The sequence below is a fragment of the Thalassophryne amazonica genome, chromosome 11 (genome assembly GCF_902500255.1).
Source record: "Thalassophryne amazonica chromosome 11, fThaAma1.1, whole genome shotgun sequence".
Lineage (NCBI taxonomy): Eukaryota > Metazoa > Chordata > Actinopteri > Batrachoidiformes > Batrachoididae > Thalassophryne > Thalassophryne amazonica.
In genome coordinates this window covers 97,702,607-97,727,098 of record NC_047113.1, presented here as the reverse complement: position 1 = coordinate 97,727,098, position 24,492 = coordinate 97,702,607, and the positions used below count along the sequence as shown (strand labels likewise).

Below are 24,492 nucleotides of genomic sequence, written 5' to 3'. Positions count from 1 at the left end.
TCTGTCATGGCTGTGGGACCCGAATGAAGGTCCTCAGGGCCTATGTAAGTTTTGTATGGCATGTCATAACTGTCCTGTGAGACTTCAACACGGAGGCGCTTTTGCTCTGCCATCAGCTTTGTGCCCAAGCCATCAGCATGAATTTCGCTGCAACTCTTTTCATGGCAAAATCTTCTGTCACAGTGGAATGTGCCGAAAAAGTGCTGATGTCCACTCTTCCGCAATTTCTCAGATAGTCACACGACGGTCCCACATCTCCACAGCGTTCACTTTGTAAATGATGTGGTCATTTCAGCATGTTGATGGCCGACCAGAGCGTGGCGCGCTCTCCACCGTTGTGCGGCCGTCTTTAAACCGGTTGTACCGCTCTTTAATCTGTATGATGCCCATAGCATCGTGACCGAAAGCCGTCTGAATAATCTGAATGGTTTCCACCTGGCTGTCGCCCAGTTTCTGGCAAAATTTGATGCAGTGCCGCTGCTCCAGTTGTTCCGCCATTTCCTTGCAAAGAAAAAACAACAAGAGACTACACCCATCCTCACACAAAGGCTGCTTACAAGCAAATGATGCAATCGACAGGCGTGAAAAAAATCCATGCATGTGCACGAAGGTTCAAGGTTTGATCATACAAGCACAGGTGATTCAAATCCTTCAGGTTTTTGAAAAAATTAAAAAGGTCGGATACTTTTCTAACAGACCTCGTAGTAATATCATTTATTTATTTATTTGGATCCCCATTAGCTGCAGCTACTCTTCCTGGGGTCCACACAGATTTACAAACACAATATACATAAATCAAAAATGCATTCAAAGGTATAAAAGTAAGGGGAAAAAAAAAAAAACTAGTCATGATGTTCAATTGATGCTTGATGACTTGACAGTCTGTGTTGAAATTGAGGAAACAAATGGATTTCGCTCTGTCTGTTAAAATATTTCATTCCTGTTATAGCAGAGAATACAAGAATTGTCATTCTGCTGTTCCTGAACCATACCCATGGATGTAAACAAGCAATTAATGAATTGACATAAATGAATTCATGTGCTCACATCATGAACACATCAGCTAGCCACATGGAGTCTCCACGCGTCCAGCTGTCATTCAGCGCATGACTAGCCGAAGGACACCGTGTCATGTGGACTATGACTCACATGGTGGATGGGACATTTGGCACGCCGGCCGAATTAGACGGATATTTTACATGGAGCAGCCTGGCTGATGTTGTCTGCAGTGCGCACTGAGGTGCAGCTGAACGCATTCCAAACATGATATGCGTTTTTATTTACACCATGTCATGAGAGCCTGCCTACACTTGTGCATCGTGGTGGCGTGTTGAGAGGTGATGTTCTTCATGGTACGAAATGTGTTCTAAAGCTGTGAGTAGCGATGACACAGCAGTCAGCTGCACCTCTGACTGCATGGTCATCGCTGTGCCTGCCAGGGGCGACCCAAAGTTAATCTTGTTTGTTTTTTATTTTTTCCCCATGTCGTCATCATTTGCAGACACGTGTGCACCATCATGCCTTGTACATGGGTGACTGGCGCACGTGACAATATGTGTTCCCCAGCTTTGCATTGCACTGATGCAGGCTGCGATGTGGAGTGGCGCAAGCCACAGGATCACAATCCTTGGATGTGGACTGTGGTCAGCTCCCTCCCTGCTTGATTTTGAATGGCATCCAACCCATGACGTGATTACATGTCAACCACTATCCCCTGACAAATACATAACTGTAGTGGATGTGAGCGTTTGTGATCATGTCAATACGGACATCACATCATACATCACCGGGGAGTGACACACCCCCCTGTTTGGAGCAGCAAAGTGCTCTCACATAAATGGGCTCATGCTCCAGGATGTGGGGCAAATGAGCTGCTCACACTGTCTGTCAGTCAGGCTGTCACATGACGGACAGATCGTGTGGAAGTTGCAATCGCGTGGGCACATGATGTGCCTGTCCGGCCGGATGGCACACTGGCACTGTGTCATGCAGTTGGGTTTTTATTTTTATCTCTGTTGTGGTGGTGGTGTGGGCACGCTGCTGGCCGGTTAATGCACCTACAGCAGGATATGCCACGATGTGTTCCACAGCTGTCAGCTGTTCCATCATGGACATGACAGTCATCCAGATGTGTGTGCTGCACTGAACAGAAATGGCACTGCACTCTGGCCACCGTTGGAGCTTTCACCATCTAAGCCACACCTCGACAATGCAGGATTGTGGTGTTGAGGGGGGGACACACGATACACTCACATGCCATTCGTTTTGCTGGGGGGCAGACACGACACACTGACAGCCATTTGGGCTTTCGACTACCTGGACTGCAGCTCGAAAGTGGTGTCCTGCACTCTACATTCATGATGGCTGTGCAAATGGCCCCGCATTTTCTAAGTTCCCAGCAAGTGATGTTGGATGTTTGTGGGTGGCAGCTAGACTCCGGCCGAGTGTGGGTCGAATGGGTACTCACCTGCCATTTGCCGTCATTTGGCTGCTGGTGTGATTCGACCCACATTTGACATGGCCAATGACTTTGTGCAGCCCCTCGGCTGCAGCCCGATTTGTCCAACCTGCATACAGCATGCCGTGTGAATGTTGCGACCACAATCAGATGGCAGTGCCACCTCATCTCAGCTGCCGAATGGTTGAAATGGATGTGACAACTGCTGTATGAGGCGTTCGAGGCGGCTCCGAATTTTCACGAGTGCCATTTAAATCCTCCTTCATGCGCCATTCGGCCTCAATTGTGTATGTGTGAAGGGGCCATGAGGAATGTTGGAACCACGCCCTCCTTTCTTTGGGTCAGGCTCAAAACATCTCAATCACCCTTTGTACTACTGACGTCAAACAGATCAATGAACAACAACAAATATAAAAGCTCTTACTTCTCTCAGAGTGATTAAAAGGAAGACAGACCACACTGCACCTTCATGATGGTTTGAAGATGCACTGTGATGTTACTTTCAGCACTGATGACGAGAAGAGCGAGCGAGAGAGAGAGAATCAACATTTGAGGAGGATTAGAAACTAAAATCAGCTTTCTACAGGTGTCTTGCTTATTCAGCTTCTATAACATCTAGACCTCTCTCTGCCTCCCCTCCTCTCACTTAAATAGCGTTCTTATCCTTTATAAAAATGATGTGAGGGCGCCGCCTCGGACAACTGCTCCCCTGACTTCATTTGTCTCTTGGCAAGTTTGATGGCGGTGCGTTTAAAAACCCATTCAATCTTATAAACCAAAAATTAAATGTAGTCGACTGTGATGGGCACTCAGTGCATCTGCTATTTATATGCTAATGTACACTCAGCCTGCCAAGGTCTGGCAAATTATTACTGCACAGCCATAAGTCAGGTGTATGGCAGAGAGGGAGGGGCAGGTTAACCATCACACTCTCTCACACAAACACACACACACACACACACAACACACACACACACACACACACACACACACACACACCAAACACACACACACACACACACACACACACACCACACACACAGCACAAGGAGAGGAAGGAGGAGAGGAAACAAGCACACAAGGAGGTGAGAAGACTTTAGAAATGTCTCCATTGTCTCTTGACAAGTTATTATAGCTCTCCACCTGAACACACACACACACACACACACACACACACACACACACACACACACACTGAATGATTAGATTATTTCATTCTACATTTAAGGCAGAAACTGGGAAATGTCTTTCTATGGCAGTGCCTCTAATACCACATTACCCAAAGAGATTTCCTTTAAGAGAGCGCGTGCAGAACAGTTAGCTTAATGAGCACGTTTTATACAAATGCATAAACACACAGTCTTCCAGAGAATATCGCACATAAATTATACACACTCCCCCACAGACGGGACATTAGGGCATAATTAAACTGCAGACAACCATGTGGCTATGGAACAAGCTTCAATCTATTCCGCTCAAACAGCCCAAAGCAGCCACAAGCTTTGTTTTTTTTTAAGTTATTTTTAATGTTACATGCTACAAATGAGGGTGAACTGAAACTTGCAGCAGCTACAGACCATCTGAGCATGAGTGTTCATCAAATCAAGTCTGGGACCATGTGCTGTGCCACGATTCACCAGATCCACAATGCCACAGAACCACCTTGGGTCCTGGATGGCAACCACCCAGGTAAGACAACCTGCCCATGGTCAACCCAATCTTGGTTTTCTGCCGCCACGTGGAGTCATCAACACTCAGGTACCTGTGTGTTGGATCAACACTTGGCCAAAATGTTGAAGAAGGCACTCCTGACAATGCAAGTGACAATCCTCATTTTGGTCTCTGTACATAATGGAATCCTCCAAAAAGACCTCACACTAACAACATCAAGTCGTCGCTTTATGTCACTGGTTAGCGTCTAAATCTCATAACCACGCAGTAAAGCAGGAAGCAGCACTAGAACCATAAAGACTTGGATCTCATTCTCCTGCAAGGCATATTGGCATCACCACACACCTCTGTTCCCAGCGACCTCATGACTCCATAAGATCTCCCCAGACGTCTCTTGAGCTTAAATGCCGAGGACCCAAAGACATGGATATCACTGCTGAGATGAGCCAACATCTCGACAAGTTCACCCCCTTTCACTGCAGACAGACACACTTCTGTTGAGACTACAGTGAATTTCAATTTCTAACTTGGCTTAACAGATCGAGTTTGCAATTAAACATACAGAAAAATGTCTGTATGTACTTTTCAAAAACGACTTCCAATATTGAGCGCTCCAATGTGTACATTGGAGATGATGAACTGCAGTTAGTTAAAGAATTCAAATATCTGGAGTGTTGCTGGACTTGACATTCTCCTTAAAAATCATATTAAAATGATCAAATACACTGTGTTTAACTTCAACCAAATAAGAAGGTCAGTGACAGATCAAGTGGCTATGATGTTCTTGCACTGTATGATCTTTTCTCAGGTAGGTTACTGTATAACCAGCTGGTCTCTAACCGGTGTGACGATTCTAAAACCAACTGAAAGGCTTTACAAGAGCATTGAAAATTTTAGATAAAAGACCATTTTCGTATCACCGTTGTAAAATTTTAACAAAGTATAACTTATTTAGTTTTGAAAATTTTATAAAATTTAAAAATGCTTGTCTAATACACAAACTGTACATGGGTTGGCTCCTCCACTCTTGCAAATTATATTAAATACAGAACAATTGGTCCGAAGCGTCTGTGAGAAAAACAGCATTTGCACAAAATGTTCCGTCCTACAAAGGTGGAGTCCAATGTAATGCTTTGCCAACTACAGTGAGGGAGGCCCCAAGCTTTAAAACTGTCAAAAGTCACTTAAAAGGAGTGGCTCAGATCAAATAAAAAATGTGAGCACTATGAACTCAATTGTAGGAACTAAGAAGAACCATAGGGAACATGCAATGCACTACAGCACTTTATAAATTATTGTTCTTAAAGTTATTGTTTTTAAAATAATAAATGTATAAAATTAGACTTGCAATTTAAATTAACTTTTTCCAATCAAACTGTAAATGTAGTAGTTTTTTGTTTTTTAAACCGTGTGCCCTCCTTTGACTGAGTTTCTGTAAGATAACGTTCATGGTCAGATCAGGACAGTGTCCTCTCATTTCTTGTCTCTTGTCCAGTCTGTGTCTTGTCGCTGTAGTAGTTAGTGACCCCTATGTCATGTCATCTGTTGTTGGATTGTAAGCTCCCGTGATGTTTGTGTGTTATTACTGTAAATTGTATGTTAATTTTACAGTCTGTCAGGGACGACAGAGGGAAATTAGCCCACGGCTATAATCTGACATATTTACATTTTATATGTTCATTAATATGTGTTGTCCCTTTTAAATAAATAACATGAAACTTTTTCTTCACAGCTTCACTCACAAACTCCACCTTCTTCTGCAGAGTTGCAGTATCTGTTCATGCAACAAAATTCAACAGTTTTTTTTTAGACTAAACCAGATGTGAATGGTTAAGGAATAAAAACGTCTGACATTTAAACCCTTTGTAGACCATGCTTCCGTTATTAACTATATGAATTTATAAATGAGTCTATAATCCATCTTTGGTGATCAGTACGTAAGGATCTGCTCTGAGGACAGGACTGAAGCTCGCTGCTGCTGATTGATTTCAACATATTTACAAACTAATTAGGGCAGAAGCTTCCAGTGGAGTCGCACTTATTCGGGGCTTGATGTGCCACAACATCCCACATCTCTATTACCACCTTTCACTCCTGTTCATTACCACCTAGAAAGGATCCCATGGGATCCCACACTAATGACAAAACAAAAAAAGCTTTCCACTCCCCCTTCTGCCCCTCCACAGTTTCTTCTCTACTGATTCACCCCATTATCATCCTCCACCCCAACACGTGCAGAGACGCACCCTTTGTCTCCGGGGAGCAGTCAGCTTATATGATGCATAAGGTGACATCTTTATTTCACTAACCTAGGCTGGCAGGTCTATTAGCCAGTCCAGAGCTTCCAAACCTTTCCCTGTCAAGGTTCTTATTCGGAGCTGTCTGGTTTAGTTCCCTCACCCATGCTGTCTGTATCATGTGATCAAAATAACCTTTCTCATACATTCTCTGACTGCATACAGAGGCAGTGACACGACGCTGTACTCTTCTCTATTTTATTGAGGCCTTCTAGAACCTACATGAGGACCCCTAGAAGCTTGTGAGGGGCGACCTGGAACCAGTGGGTTGTAGCACCGTCTGGTACAAAGATCACACACATAATCAGAAAAGTGACTCTCTCACCACCAAGCTCCCCCAAGGTATTTCAGTTCCAGACTGGAGACCTCTCACTCTGCAGTGTGACAGAAGCCCGACTGAACCTGATTCTATCATCATGTTGTATATTTGTCCTGCTTTCCAGGAGCACATTTACTTCACTTTTCTCCCTGCTCTTCTCACACAAATGGAGATAACTGGGTGTATTTTGGTGATCAATAAGGTGTTTATTAAATGAACAAACCTAATGATGCTAATCTGCTGCAGGTAGAGCAGCAAGAAGTGGGAAAATATGTACAACCCAGGCCTCCGAGGAACAGACGCTGTTTCAAAAAACAGCAGGAACGCTCACGTGCTGTACCTTCACTTATCCATCGGCTCACAGCTGGATTCAATTCACCACCATCAATTCATTTTCTACTCCAATTCACAAGTACTTCATAATTCAATTCCAGTTCCAGTTCAGAGGTGTGCTGCTGGGCTGACGTAGCCGCTGGAAAATCTAATCAAGGTGTGAACTTTTACAGAATAGTATTGCTTTGACGTTCTACTAGACCTCCTTATCTGCTGGTTCATGCATCACTGGGATATAGTTCTTGTAAAGTTACCCCACAGCATACAGGCAGCTTGTAGTACTTCTGGCTACGTTTCAGGTTTAATAACATTCAAAAAATTTTCAAGTGTCATTCCATAAACAAGAATCAATCCCAAATTCCAGCTATGCTTTGACTTGACCCAGTCCTGCACATGGTAAAATTCTGGCACAAGATAAGTAGTTGTACTTCAAATTTGAACATTTTATTTGGTAAACAGAAATACACTCACCACAACTGCAAACAAAACTCAAAACCTCTAGAAAAACTGCAACAGATGCAGGTAGGTAGATAGGATTTGCAAATCATTGTATTCTGTTTTTATTTACATTTTACATAACGTCCAAACTTCACTGGAATTGGGGTTGTACTTTCTTGCTGAGTGCAATTGTCAAATTACAAATTGTCCCAATCTTCTTTGACTTTTTAAACTGAACATTATAGGAATTAGCTATGAACAAAAGAGCTGAAATTCATTATGTTGCTGCAATCTGGCTTTAAATATCCTTAAAGTGCAGTTATCACTCTGAATTATGAGTTTGTGATCATCATTTGGTTTAGGCCTTATATGCAGTGGACAAACAGAGAAAATGAAAACATTTCTGCCCAAATACTTATGGACCACATGTGGTGAGATACTCTTTAAACAGTTTTTACTGCACCTCGGCCATTTAACTGATGTCTGTATATCCATTTATCCCTACAGCGACCAGCTCCTCTGGCAATCCGCCACTAAGACGTGACGGCGCCTTCAGCAGAAAATTTTCATGTTTCACTTGCTGGAGTCAAATTACGGCTCAGTCAAACCTCGGCTTTAATTTGAAGTGGACACCCAAGTGTAGCACAAATCAAATCTACAAAAACGGTGTATTCTCTTTATGTGAGTCAATATAATTTTTAGTAGCAAGAATAAGTTAAAGGCTGGTGTGCATTGCCTTTTACCATATTAACTGATTCATAAATCAATTTAATACTCTGTGCATCATTCAGGTAAATGAGAAACAGTCTATAGTTCCAGTTTATCAAATGTGAAAACCGTGAGATTTTGCAAACTGAGTACCTTTGGTTTTCAAGGGATGTTTTCAAGGGCATCTCTTTCTACACTGTAGCTTCCCTGTAACGCACACCTGCTGTCCATCCATTGTATCTTTGTTCCTGCTATGAAATTATTTTCTTTAGCAATGCTGCCTGCAGATGTGCCTGATCCTGGATGACTGAGTTTAGAATCTACAACATACACCTTCCCCAACTTTATTTAAATTTAGACCGTATGAAAACCTTGTTTTGCACTCACATGTTGATGGTAGAAATACCATCATACCTGCCTTACCATATCATCACCATCATCTCCAGCAGCATATCGAGGAAATAGTTTGCACTGTGTTTTATCTCGTAAAAATATTGGCGTTAGCTCTGGCTGCTGTTTAACAAGTCAACTTTTTCAAATATTACACCTTAATGTCTTACTGTAATATGAAAGTGTTCCTGCTTACCTGACACCACATGACCCTGCAACAAAATCAGTAATCTCTCGCACCGTCTTTCACAATAGGTAAAGTAAATCATAGAGACGCAACAATAACATCAATTTCAAAATGTCACGAGAACAAAATTGTCTGAATACATTCATGGACCTGTGTCGATATCAAACAATAGGTCTTCCAGGCAAAAAGACTGTTTTGTTTTTTTCCCCTCAGTGGCAGTGAGTGGAGCATAGTGGGGGGGGGGGGGGGGGGGTGACTGCAGAGACCATCGCTCTTATGTGCCCAGCGTTGTTTGTACTGCGCTCGCTGCAGTACAGTGACAATAACAGGAGCGAACGAGAGAAGATTTTTAAATTGTGGATGCTTCATAGTTTTCAAATCAGATATGTGGAAGTATTTTGTTTCCGTTCTACTAAGAAATGACAAAGAGAAGAAAAGGCCACCCAGAAGATTTCCAGAAGATGAAAGGAAAAAAAGACTCTAAAGGGACGCATTTGTAACCCCAAGTTCACCATAAAATGAGTGTCAATGGCCCACAAGGTCGATTACATCCCTAATAAATCAACACCGGGTCTGTCACCTGTAGCAAGTGGAACAAGCAGAAAATGCTTTAACTTTGAAGAACACAGTGTGTGGCATGCAGCTGTAGTGTTTACAACCAGCAGTGGCTGAACTTCCCACCATCTGTCATTGAAGAGAATGGAACGGTCTGAATGGAACATCGGGTTTACGGTCTGCCACATACTGCCAGCATGCCACCTGACACAACCCATCGATAAGCCCACATATATTTACACCTGAACCATATTGCAGTTTTCTACAGTATAGAGAGACCAGCAGCTTTCCACACTATCTTCAGCTCTTTGATACGTGGTGGAAGACTGAATATGTTAGAGAGGAGTTTTTAGGAAGAGCGATTTCCCAGAGGAATCCATATGGATCTGTTGACTGCTGCTAACTGAAAACAAGGGCGTTTATTTAGGAAGGATGAAGATGTGCAGACGTATTTGAACATATCTGTTTTAAGAGTGTATTCAGTCACTTTTGGCTCCATTCATACAGACCCAGGTCTTGTTTACTGCTGATAACACATCTTATCAGAGCACAATGGATGTGGCCGTCTGTTTCTCACTGGAGATAAACAAAGAGAGACTATCCCTCTATTTCTCTCCCCTTGCATTGCCACCTTTTCACTTCAACATCCATTCTTGGAACATCCCCATGCTCCCAGATGTAGACTATCAATGCTTTATTTTTGGTTTCTCTCTTTGCCTCTGCCTTTATAAGGCATTATGTGGGAGGCAGTCTGATATAACAACCGTGTCATTTGCCCCACCATTCAGGATTCTTGCATTCACTGAGCTTTGCTGTTTGTGTTTCTGAGTTAAGTGTGACTTGGCAAACTTGAGGTGCCCATCAGTATTTAACAGTAGAGAATGAGGGTTCCTGTAAACGTGCTCTTATGTTTAGGACTTTTATTGTTGAATATCACACTGTAACTATGTATGCTTCCTTTACACTCTATTTCATGGTGAAAGAATCTTTTCTCAGCTTAGCTTTGGGTACAAGTGTGCTGCAAAACAAAAACAATAAAAAAAAAAAAAAATTGCCTTTAGCTGTACGGCATTAGTTTGGGTGACAAAAGGATGATGTTGACCAATAAGAGACAACTTTTTGAGAGTTCCTTAATCTTTACTGCATTTGCTTAAAAAAAAAAATCACACTAGTTATCTACAACAAGTCATTCTTTCCAAACACAGTTATTCAAGTCATTTAGGAAAATCCCTGAAACTTTTGTTAACATCACAATATATATTGCAGAAAAAATAAGACTGCAATGTCAGTTTTTTCCCACTATTATGCAGCCAATATTATTGCAGCTCTACTATTTATGACAAACAAATTAAAATTGAAAACAAAATTGAAAATTGAGTTAGTTTTTTTTTGAACCATGACACCACAGAATTGATACTGGTGAAACTGTCACCACACTGACAAAACAACAGACTCACATCAGCCAAACTAATACTATGTACAACTATTGTATGTCGTGGTAGTAAAGCTTTTGTGATAAAATGTTTTAATTAACCAACTGTTCAACTTGTGCAAATGCAATTGTCAAATACAATGTCTCAAAATAACAAGAGTCCAATATTCCTTTAAGCTGCTGGACCAGAATTAGCATTTTGGGAAAAAAAAAATGCTGTTTATTATGAAAGGGGTTGCTATTTCCTAGCATCAATGTTATGAAGTATTTGTGGAAGAATCAATCGAAGAGGGGAAGGTTGTATGCTAGGAATAACGCAAAAAATAATAATAATAATAAAAAAAAAAAATCAGCATTTTGGCAAGGGGGTTGGCGCAGTCAAAACAAGGGGGGGCTTGGCGTAGTCAAAACAAGGGGGGGGGGGGCTTGGCGCAGCCAAAACAAGGGGCGTGATGCCCCATTTTCCGGTTTAGAAAAACCCAATTATGACTTTCATCCATATTTTGTCAGCAAAGACAAACATTGCTTGGTGTTACATGTTGACAGAAGTTCTGCTGTGTGACCTCCAGCTTCTAATATCATCATTAGTGTGCTATACTTTATCTAACCAGTAGATGTCAGCCATCTCTGAGCTAAAAATTAGTTTCTGTGACGGGAGAAGCTGTGCAGCACCAGTAAGAGCTTCATGTGGAGTTTAATGCATGAAAACAAATCAAATCTTGGCTCTAGTCTCACATGTGCCTTCTGGCAAACTGTAGCTGAAATTTCACATCTTTCAAAGAAAATTATTCTCTGTTCCACTCCAACATCAACCTTCATAACTGGTGATGCAACAGTCCAGAGTTCCGCTTGGTCAATTCTCTCCTTGGTGGCTTCCCTCCATAGTTTCCTTCTTACACACTCACTCAGTTTTTGAGAACTGCCTATTGGGCAGCGCAGTCTCATTTGAGGGTGGGCGCTAAAGGGCTAAAATATGATGCGTATGATGCAGTTTGTCTACATCCAAGAACAGCCGTCGTCTGTTCCGAGCAGAAACACAGCACTTTCTCTGAGTTTTTGGGCAAATTACACACAAACAAAGTGAAAATGCAAAGAAAAAGTGAGGATGCGATGGAAAGTGTTTATGATCTGGAGCTCAAACTTGTCGAGGTGGTTGTACAGGCTAGAGACTGCACGTACTTTGGTTAGCTGTGTAGGCTAACAATTAACGACACGACCTCTCACATTTGCTTCGTCTTCCCTTCTCCACCGTGAACCGAAAAACTGCACTTTTCACGACTGCTTCAGTGATTGCAGCTGAAAACAAAACAGTGCACCATTTTCTGTTAGAAGTGACGCTATTTGTGGGGAGAGACTAATCCCCGGGCGGAGTGCGGGAGTGTCAGCACAAACCATTTGGAGGATGGGGTTTCAGCGGAAATCATTTTAAACTGGCATGACTGCTAGGTGACGGCGGGTATGCTTTTAAGTTTACAGAGTCGGGCTGAAAGCCCCACACTCCGTCCGGGGACTTTCTGCCATGTTGGTCTTCAGATGTGGTCAAATCTCACGATATCACGCAGGGGTTCAAACGAGACTTCGCTGCCTGATTTGACAGGTGTACCACACAGTACTGTGCATTTCTTAATAGCAGATGTAAATGATGACCAAGACAGAGTCAGTGACCCGGATATTTGTTGATGTTTATCCTCTGACTTGTCAAACAAAAATGCTGTAAAACTGATGATTTCATGTCATTTCATCAACTCTGTCATATACATTTAAGATTGTATTTCACTATATAGAAGTTTTTCCCCCAAATCTCTGGACATTTTATTTAATATTTTGATTGTAAAACGTTACTTCATTTGCATTTTAAATTTGTTTCCTAAAATTCAGCGGTATTAATAATAATAATGAGATGACCTCTGCCACCTGCACAGCTGAATTCAGGATATGCTTGTGTTAAAGGATCATCTGATTCACACGTCGAATTATGCGGCTAAATCAAATACGAACCCTGCTCTTATTTTCTGTTTATTTCTCACGTCACCTCATGTTTTCTTCCCTCCTGTGCTGTGGCAGAACGGACTGGCGGTGCACACTCCGTAATGGTGACTCCATGCTGACTCTAATAACTGTGCAGAGGCCTCATGTAGAGCAAAGGTCAATTCTTAGCCCGGCCACTGGGGGGAGTCAAATCAAAGTTTTTATGTGGCCTCATTACTTCAGCCCCATCTCCTACTTAAGCCACCTTTTGCATTCTGACATATTAAAAAAAAAAAAAAAAACCCTGCTCACTTTAAACTGTGGCCACATGTACTTTCATGCAGTACAGATCGATAGTTATTTACCATGAGCATCAGCTGCTTCAGTCTCACACACACACGAAACAGTAACATGTCTGTTCTCAACAGTAATCTTCACAGAAATGCATTTTTCACTCAATCCTTCCTTTCTCTTATTCTCTCATTCAATAAACAAGCCTCTCTATCCTCCAAAAACTGCTGTCTTCCCTCCTTCTTACAGGCGACTATGGTGCGAGAGAAACCAATCGGGTGGCGTGTCAGTGGCCCGATAGAAAGGGACCCAGTAATGGAAGGCCTTTTAAGGCTAAAAAGGAAAGCTAATTATGATAAAGGGGCTGTAAGTTGTGTGGTTATCGCGGCACGGGGCCTGCTGGTGCAGCAGACTGGTCTCTGACAGTGATAACCAGGCACAGTGGGATGCCCGGCGCTCTGTCACTGTCACTTCGCCTCTCTCTTCAGCTAAAGATGGATTCACACGCTATGACTTTTATGGGGATTTTTTTTTTCCCCCTCAACACAAAGAATTTTACACTCAGTGATCCTTTAGCCCATGAGAACGGTGAGCTGCTCGCCATTACAGCAAGAGTTTTTCTCCAGTATTCTGTTTTTCAACACGCACTCTCATTTCCCAAACACTGAAAGACAATTCTGTGCCACATAAGCACTGCTAACTGAGCACGGCGTGTGGCTGAGAGGCTTTCACAGCATAATCACCTCAATCACTGGAAGCACTGCTGAGAAATCAGGGACGGCTTTATGACTTTTATTGAAGACAGCACTGTTCCAGTCATTCCACTTTGGCTTAGCTTAAACAACAGGCGCATAATGATGCTAAGCTCGATAGAGAGGCAGCCAGATAGACATATCAGCTGTCAAGCCATGGGGCACATTAGTGGGAGTGAAGAGAATGAATGGCTACATCCTCCCCCTTGCTCCCAAATGTCTCCTCTCTCATTCTCTCTCATGCATTATGCATTATGGCTGTGCTTTGCTATCTCACCTCTCCCAAATGTCTTTACTATTAATATTTCCATAGTCTCTCTGTCTCTCTCTCTATTATGTTCCGACCGGCTGGGAGTCCACTGGAAAGCAGGAGTGAATCAAATGTTGAGATATTGACGAGAGACCTGAGACATGTTCAGAGAACTTTTAATGCCAGGACAGGACAGTACTGGGACCTACAGAACTTAACAACAAGAACCAGCTGTATCATCTCTGTGAAGAACTAATGTCACGTTTATATAAGGAAAACCGTTATGGGTACCGTTTTAATCTTCAGAAATGGTTATGCTGTAGTACTGGCTCGGCACGTGATCAGAATAGATGAGCACAAGTCCAGATAAGGCTGGGTAAACCCATGCTGGTTTAGAACATGTTCAAAATTTTCAGGAGCTTGAGTGGATCTTCTCGACACCTTAACTGCCTCACACTTGACTGTAGGCAGCCAGGCAGACTCAAAGCACCTCAGCATCCAACTTTCACACTGAGCAGGGAAAGAACTATCCTGAGAGACGTGGAGCCCCATATGGAAAAGAAACAGAAAAAACTTAGAAGTTACATCGATTCCAGTAATAAATCTTTATGTTTGACATGTGTTGTGCTTCTAAGTCTCAGTTTGATATGACACATATCTACTAAGGATTCTGTATGTGGAATTAATGTCATATATTGTTCTTTTAAGTTCCCAATTTATATATGTTACATATTGTACCAATTTCCTAAGAATAGAATAGAATGCTTTTTCATTGTCATTATACACAAGGTACAACAAAATTAAAAGATAACTCCTGTAGTGCAAAGGTGTAAAAGTAATATAAAATATAAATATAAAAGACAAATAAGAATATATACATGTATTACAAGGGAGCCAGTAGGTGTATATAAACAGAAGTCTGTGCTATTCATTGCTTTCACCTTTATAAAAAATAAATGCAATAAATAGTGCAGACTGTAGGCTAATGTGCATTCAATACTCGTATTGCACTTGGGTAGAACATGTTGTTGAGTCTGGATGTGCGGGCCTTGATGGACCTGTACCTCTTTCCTGAGGGCAGCAGTGAGAACAGGCTGTGCCCGGGGTGTGAACCATCAAAGCTGATGCTTCTGGCCCTGCACAGACATCTGGTGTTATAGATGTCTGACAGAGAGGACAGCTGTGCTCCTATGATGTTCTGTGCTGACTTCCTGACTCTCTCCAGAGCCTTCTGTCAGCCTGAGAGCAGCTCCTGTACCACACCAAGATGTTGTTGGTGAGGACGCTCTCTACAGAACACCTATAGAAGGACAGCAGCAGTTCCGGGATAGGTGACCCTTCCTCAGTGACCTTAAAAAGTACAGATGCTGCTGTGCCCTTTTTACAAGGGCATTGGTGTTGGTGCCCCATGTCAGGTCCTGAGAAATGTATGTTCCAGGAACTTGAAGTCACTGACCTCTCTACGGTGTCTCCCTGAATGAGAAGGGGTGGGGGGGTCCTCCCTCTTCCGCATAAAATCTAGCACCAACTCCTTTGTCTGTGAGGAGTTAAGTGCCAGGTTATTTAGGGAGCACCAAGTAGTGAGGTTCAGGACCTCCTCTCTGTAGGTGGTCTATCTTTGTTATTAATCAGCCCAACCACAGTAGTGTCATCCGCAAATTTGACAAGGATTTTGCTGCTGTGGGTTGGTGTACAGTCATGGGTGTACAAGTGTACAGCATGGGCTGAGCACACAGTCCTGAGGGGCCCCAGTGCTCACTGTCAGCACTGAGGAGTGGTGGGACCCCATCCTGACTGACTGCAGACGGTTGGTGAGAAAGTCTCTGATCTTATATCTGGTTGACTGTCACATGCATTACTTACAAGTTCCAGATAGAACAGATACAAACTGTATAAAATTTATGTATATCTTTTCCATATGGGGCTGTAGGTCTGCCCAGAGTTACACGAACTGTGAACCAAGTGCTGGTCAGTGGATTGGGAGTCCACCAACGTCTGAGGGAAGGGGGGGGGGCTTTTCCTGTTCAAGAGGACATGGCAGTGGGTGTGACCAGGTCAGTGGGCGTGGCCAGGACAGAGCTGTCTGAGGGTTGAGATGCTCTGACTTGTAGCTCAGCCCCATTACGGCAACAAACTGAGCAGCTTTACTTTCTGACATTTCAACCTGTATTATAGCCAAGTGGCCTCTGTGTACGTGTATGTGTGCGTGCCTGTGTAGGGCTTCGATCACGCAAGAAACTGGACAGAGCTGTCATTTACTGTTTGGTATGCTCATGTATTTTAGGTCAAGGATGAATGATGTAAAAATGGAAACTGATAGGACTAATACTTCAAGTGATTAGTGATATTAGCTAATAACCACGAACAACAGACATTTGCTGCAATGCATCATGGGAGTTTTGGGTTGTAAATGTTATTGTTGTTCATGATAGTTTCACAGTGTTGTTAGTAGTGGTATAACGATACACAAAAATCACGGTTCGGTACATACCTCGGTTCTGAGGTCACAGTTCGGTTCATTTTTGGTACAGTATGGGAACAAAATGCAAACCTAAATTTGCTTGTTGATTTAACCAACAATTTATTGTAACATTATATAAACAGGAAAATAAAATAACTGCAAAGTGCTGCCTGGTAATAAGTTAAATAAAATGTTCTCAAATAAACAACCAATGTATGAAATATTATAAAAAATAAATTCCTAGTAAACTGCTTTTAACAAAAACCTTTCCACAAGTAAAGACCAGCACAACGGTCCCAGCATGAAGCCCTGTTCAATCTGTTTTATTCAACCTTCATATTTTTGCCAGAAAAATCAACTTGTCCAAAACTGTCACACTGTAAAAGATTTTTTTAAAGAGAATTAATGTTAAAGAATCCCTTTACTTTGTACAATTTATTTTATTTTCTACCTCTTTCTATTAACAGTTTGTTTAATGTTTGTTAATATATCTTTTGAATAAAGTTTTGAAAACAAAAACATTGTGGGAGAGGCAAAAAAAGTGAGTAAAACCACCTTCAAAATATTTAGAACCACAAATAAACTTGATTCTTGGTTGTTTATTTATTTTGCCATTAAAATTGGCCATCACTTATTAAAATAAAATAACTTCTCAAGGCCAGGGCTTCTCAAAGTCTGGGGACTATTTAATCACAGCACAGCAAACAAGGTCAGTAGGCTGAGCGAGTCCGAGTGAGGAGGATTGTAGATATCCCTCCACTCAGTGCTTTCAGGCTGCTGCAGAGGTGGGAGAGACCCGCTGCCACTCGGTGACAACAGAGACTTTCACTTTCAGTCACCAAACATCAAAAAAGTCTCTGGTAATGCCAGGAAAAGTAGCTAGATTGCGTCCAGTCGCTTTTGAGAAAATAAGTTGTCAAGAGGGTTTGGAAAGTTGCCAGATTTAGCAATAAAGTCACTAAGTTGGCAACAATGAATGTAAACACACGCAACGCAAACTCACCCATGCACAGTCCTGTACCAAACCGAACGTCCCGTACCGAAACGGTTCAATACAAATACATGTATCGTTACACCCTTTGTTGTTAGTGATACTGATTTATTGCATTTTTGTAGTTCAATTGGTTTAGTCAGTTATTAAATCTCCTGTTACCATTACCATGAGTGATAACTGTAGTGTGTTTGATGTTTTCCACCACCGTCTCTGCTTGGGTGTGTAAAAATAAAATCACCTGCTTGCAGCAAAATGAAAGAAAAGACAAAATCCTGTGCGTGCGTATAACTTCGACCACGGACAAACCCGTGACACTGGCCATTCAGTATGTTTATGTATTTTGGGTCAAGGATAAATACTGCCAAAATGGAACATTGGTAGGACTAATATTTTTGGAGAAAGTACAGAGATTAGCTAACAACACTGAATAATGGATGTTGATAAATGTAAGATACAAAACTTCAGACCACTTTCTAATCTACTTTATATAACAGCTGAGTGGATCCTTTGATTGGTGTTCTGTATGTCATGTGACATGGATTATTCATCTCATTTGTTTTGCGTTGCATTGAGCATGCAACTTTGGTTTCATACGTTTTGTGCCATTGCATGCTGCGACCACCACCGACTCACACCGTGCAAGTGCACACTAGTGTGAGCGGCATTTAGCTAAACATGGCAGAGTTTGCTTTGCTGACAGATGACAACTTGAAGGAGCTAATTGGTGGTGCTAACTCTTCTAACACAAAAAACCAAATCCACTACGCCGTAAGCTGTCTGGAGCCATAAAGAGCTGTAAGGATGAAGAGGACGAAGTTAGGATAAAAAGCTTTCTGACGCGATTTTTCCCTTGAGTGAGGTTAAGTGCAGACGGCAGCCTGTACACGAAGTCAGTGCACGATGTCACAGACTACATCATCAGGATTGTTTTTTGCAAGTTGACCGAGAACAATTATGGACTCCTATTTAAAATTCGTTTGGACTGTTAACATCAAAGCACCAGTGACAAACACCAAAATGTAAGTCCCTTTTCTGTTGTTCATAAATTAATAAAATATCAGATGACAAGGGTCTTTTAGCTACCGTATAAAACAATTATTTTTTTCTCATTCTTTCAATGGAATTAATATTTCATGAGGCGAAAGATGGAACATACCATTCAATGAGCCAAAACCGAGTACATTCCATCTTTCCCTCATAAAATATTCGTACCATTGAACTCATAAACATTCATTATTTCTATATTATGTATTTGACAATTGTTTTTCCTTGAATGACAGAAAAATTGCTGGAGAAACACCAGGCAGAGAAATTATTAATATTATGACAGTTCTGCAATGCAATAACTGGACCATATAAAAGAGCATGCAGGCACGGGTGGTGGCCTAGTGGTTACTGCACTTTGTTTCCATGCAGAAGGTTCCCGGTTCAAACCCCACCCCTGGCACACTTTGTCCATGTAATGTAGAGGTGCATCAGGAAGGGCATCCAGCGTAAAACTTGTGCCGAATCAACATGCAGATCCACCCTGGATATGCTGTGGCAACCCCAAGTGAAAACAAGGGAACAGCCGAAGGGGCCTACATAAAAGAACCTGCAGCAAGTCTGTCATCACTTCTTCATGTGTCCATTTATGATCCATGCTTTTGAAAGTACAAACAGAAAGTGTAGCGTGAAAATAATTCATGGAAACAACAGAAGCAAAGGTTCTTAATTAAAAAAAAACAAAATCAAAACACACCCTAAGCAACTCTCCATTACACTGCAAAACTTCAGAAACCTGCTGAATACACTGTCTCCTTCCAGTTCATGTCCCCCCACCATCAGTCACGAAGAAGAACATCATACAAAGGGCAACACAGAGGGAGGCTTTTAAAAATGTGTTGCCTTACCCTTTGTCCAAGTGCTGTTTTGCACAACAATGCTGCCACCTGCTGGCCATGCTCCATACTACAGCTAATAATACTTTTCAGAACAAGTAACATTGTACTAAATTACGTTGTTTTGTTCTAAAATATTCTCCAAATTATAATCATTATCCATGAACTATTTCACCATAGACAACTGTAGAATGTGCAAATTTCTGCTATTTTATTGTGTTACTGAAAATATATCAACGTGTACTGGTCTGTGAAGAGTACCATGTAGAGAGTGCAGGATGTGGACGGGCAGAAGGACGACTGGGTTACCTCACTTACTGACCAGGACAAGAGTTGAACATGAACAAATGGATGCATGAATGGATGGATTCAGATTATTTATAGGTTTTGGGTGGCTTTTCTGACTGAGGACCAATGTCTCCAGGAGTGACGGGTAGACCAAAAACACACGCACATATCAAGAGTATGTGTGAGACATTGTAGCTCTGCGCAAACAATGCACAGCACTTGAACACACGTGTTGGCCATTACAACAAACAAACATATGAAACAACTGATACTGTCGGTGCATCTTTTGATTTACCTGTTATACAAGGAGACATTTACTGACCATGACCAGTTATACAGCTTCATGATGAGAAAGTTATTATAAGGCCTAGTTCAAAAATAATTAAGCCAAAGTGTGACATAACCATCAAAATCTAAAAGTGGTCTTTTTTGTGAAATGTTATCATTTTAGGTATGTTATATCAGAGTTTCAATATTTCTATTGGTCTCGGTTCAGTCATTGCTAGAAATTATCAGTGCATATATACTATAATGTGCTAGAGCGTAACAGTTGGAGGTATCTTCTTTAGTCTGCAGAAGCCTGAAACAAAGAAATTCTGTCCATTAGTTCCTGGTATTATTGAACAAGTAATATAATTATTCTATTGAAGCAGAGTAGGAGATATAGTTAAGGCTTTGACACAAACAAATCAAGGACTTATTCTCAGCGTTACGCTTGCGACAGTTTTACCTTGCTTTAGAAGCATGATGTTTTTCTAGGAAATGACATTTCTACCTTTACAAAAATGTATTACTGTGTGTTAGTATGAAGCACAAACAAACAAACTGACAAAATACAAGGTTATTTCTTTAACATTCAACTTTAAATGATATGCTAAAATCAATGTCACACAAAATTGATGAAAAAAGTGCTACTTTGGGGTAGTTTTCGCTGCATCTCTCTGGAACTGTGCGGGAATTTTCCATGAAATTTTCAGTACCTGTCAAAGAGACTATAGGCACTCTCACATATAAATCTGGATGGTGCTAATAATAAATAATGGCTTGTCATGACAAATGCAATGCAATCAGCAGTTAGGCGTCATTATTTTTTGAACTAGGCCATAATTTAAAAAAAACACCTGAAACAAGAACACTTGAAAGTTCAACTACAATTGCCAGAAGGCACATTTGATCTGTTCTGCTGAAAACTATGCCCCACTATGAAGGCATGAGTGGTGATGCAAATGCAAAACTTGCACTCTGCACAATTTCTTCAATCACAGCCACAGAAGCCTGTAACTTCTTCTGGGTTGTCTGGGTGTCTTGGTGGCTTTCCTCACTCTTCTCCTTCTTGCACAGTCACTCAGTTTTGAGAACGTCTGCTCCACACAGATAGAGTTCCATACCATTGTATTCCTTCATAATTAATGTAAAGTCCAAGACATAATCAGTGTCTTAGGAATGTTCATGTATCCATCCCCTGACTTGTCTGGGAAAAAAAAAAAAAAAAAAAAAACTGGATTAAAGTGATGGTTCACATGTGTTTATACTAAAGGGGGCACTTACGTATTCATGCCATCATTTTGGCTTTTAGATTTTTATTTCTCTGAATTCATGATGTAGAGATAACTTTTCACTGTGAGTTTAAAGGGCATAATTTTAGAAATTTCATATACAAAGCTTGATTTTTTTGTTTTGATTTTTGATGTCCTAAAATTTCTACATGCAAAAGCTCAAGGGGGCAAACACTTTTTCACACCACTGTATGTGACTGTAACTTTACTTGTTGCCAAAACATTGGTGACCATATTTTTGAGAGGGCTGTGATGGAGACTGCCTGCAACTCTCCCAAATGCTAACATTATCTCTGTGTGACAGGGGCTTTAGCTCTGTTGCTGTACTATTGTGAATTGTTGTGTTGTCTGTATTTTGTGCTACATTATGTGTTTGTTATTATGTTATGTTGTATAGTCTATATGATTGGATGATCTGTATTGTCTGTCACCTGTTAAGGGACTGTGGACTTACATGGGCAGTTTTGCTGACTTTGGCATATTTTACACTGATGCTCATTAATGTGCTCTGTCCTTTTCGATTAAACTGAATTCAAACAGAACAGCTGATGCTCACGTGAAAGTGGGCAGCTGTTTGGAATTTACAGTCACTTACCATCATCCAAGATCTTATCCGAACTACAGCTAAGCAAGGAGACTGGTTTAGATCAGCTGTCAACCATAAAGATGGCATCAAGCTCATTGTCTCCTAATTACACACATTTTAAATTCTTCTCTTTCATATGGCATTATTCCTGATCACTTAAAATAGCCAGAGTGACACTAATATATAAGAAAATGATCAGTTAGATGCAGGTAATGATGATCCAGTCTCTAGTCTGAGCACAATATCAAAATTATTTGAGAGTGGTCTATCAAATGGTTGACTATCAATCAGGTTTGAGATCCCCATATTCTAACAAAACATGTTTGGCCAACCTAACTGATTATATCAAAACAGAACAACCACGGTGGATCAGTGGTTCACACTGTTTCCCCACAGTAAGAAGGTCATGGGATCACTTCCCACGTGGCCCTTTCTGTGTGTAGTTTGTATGTTATGGTCTGAGGCAAAATAGAAAACTATTCTGTGGTCAGATGAATCAAGATTTGAAATTCTTTATGGACGCCATGTGCCGTGTCCTGTGGACTAAAGAGGAGAAGCACTATCCAGCTTGTTATCAGAGGACTGTTCAAAAGCCTGCGTCTCTGATGGTATGGGGTTATATTAGTGACGGTGGCGTGGGCAGCTTACACGTCATCAATGCTGAACGGTACACAGAGGTTTTAGAGCAACACATGCTCTCATCCAGACAATGTTTCTTTCAGGGAAGGCTGTGCATATTTCAGCAAGACCATGCTAACCCACATACTCCATCCGTCTCAACAGTGTGGCTTTGCAGGAGAAGAGTCCAGGTGTGAACTGGTCTGCACACAGTCCAGACCAGTCCAGGTGTGAACTGGTCTGCACACAGTCCAGACCAGTCCAGGTGTGAACTGGTCTGCCACACAGTCCAGACCTTTCACCAATAGAAAACATTTGGTGCATCATAAAACAAAAACTCCAGCAACGAAGGCCCAGGACTGTTGAACAGCTAGAATCCTTTATCAGTCAAGATGTTTCCTCACTTCCCAGATGTTTACAGACAGTTGCTACAACCCCTGGCAAAAATTATGGACTCACCGGCCTCGGAGGATGTTCATTCAGTTGTTTAATTTTGTAGAAAAAAAAAAAAAGCAAATCACAGACATGACACAAAACTAAAGTCATTTCAAATGGCAACTTTCTGGCTTTAAGAAACACTATAAGAAATCAGGGAAAAAAAAAATTGTGGCAGTCAGTAACGGTTACTTTTTAGACCAAGCAGAGGGGAAAAAAAATATGGAATCACGCAATTCTGAGGAAAAAATTATGGAATCATGAAAACAAAAGAACGCTCCAACACATCACTAGTATTTTGTTGCACCACCTCTGGCTTTTATAACAGCTTGCAGTCTCTGAGGCATGGACTTAATGAGTGACAAACAGTACTCTTCATCATTCTGGCTCCAACTTTCTCTGATTGCTGTTGCCAGATCAGCTTGCAGGTTGGAGCCTTGTCATGGACCATTTTCTTCAACTTCCACCAAAGATTTTCAATTGGATTAAGATCCGGACTATTTGCAGGCCATGACATTGACCCTATGTGTCTTTTTGCAAGGAATGTTTTCAGTTTTTGCTCTATGGCAAGATGCATTATCATCTTGAAAAATGATATCATCCCCAAACATCCTTTCAATTGATGGGATAAGAAAAGTGTCCAAAATATCAATGTAAACTTGTGCATTATTGATGATGTAATGACAGCCATCTCCCCAGTGCCTTTACCTGACATGCAGCCCCATATCATCAATGACTGTGGAAATTTACATGTTCTCTTCAGGCAGTCATCTTTATAAATCTCATTGGAAGGGCACCAAACAAAAGTTCCAGCATCATCACCTTGCCCAATTCAGATTCGAGATTCATCACTGATATGCCTTTCATCCAGTCATTCCCCAGTCCACGACTGCTTTTCCTTAGCCCGTTGTAACCTTGTTTTTCTGTTTAGGTGTTAATGATGGCTTCGTTTAGCTTTTCTGTATGTAAATCCCATTTTCTTTAGGCGGTTTCTTACAGTTGGTCACAGATTTTGAGACATATTGCTTTAAGTTTTCTGTCTTGACGCTTGATGTCTTCTTTGGTCTACCATTATGTTTGCCTTTAACAACCTTCCCATGTTGTTTGTATTTGGTCCAGTTAGACACAGCTGACTGTGAACACCAACATCTTTTGCAAACATTGCGTGATGATTTACCCTCTTTTAAGAGTTTGATAATCCTCTCCTTTGTTTCAATTGACATCTCTCGTGTTGGAGCCATGATTCATGTCAGTCCACTGGTGCAACAGCTCTCCAAGGTGTGATCACTCCTTTATAGATGCAGACTAACGAGCAGATCTGATTTGATGCAGGTGTTAGTTTTGGGATGAAAATTTACAGGGTGATTCCATAATTTATTCCTCAGAATTGAGTGAGTCCATATTTTTTCCCTCTGCTTGGTCTAAAAAAGTAACCGTTACTGACTGCCACAATTATTTTTCCTGATTTCTTAGTGTTTCTTAAAGCCAGAAAGTTGCCATTTGAAATGACTTTAGTTTTGTGTCATGTCTGTGATCTGCTTTTTTTTCTACAAAATTAAACAACTGAATGAACATCCTCCGAGGCCGGTGATTCCATAATTTTTGCCAGGAGTTGTACATGTATA

General features: G+C 41.3%; 1 protein-coding gene across 1 annotated transcript in view; it reads right to left on the bottom strand.

Moving 5' to 3' along the window:
* The window catches only part of uvssa (UV-stimulated scaffold protein A), a 136,099-nt gene that overhangs the window by 92,947 nt on the left and 18,660 nt on the right, over positions 1–24,492 (bottom strand). Inside the window, exon 9 of the mRNA XM_034180973.1 lies at positions 22,581–22,672. Coding sequence (XP_034036864.1) covers positions 22,581–22,672 — 92 coding nt within the window. The remainder of the gene's footprint in view (positions 1–22,580; positions 22,673–24,492) is intronic.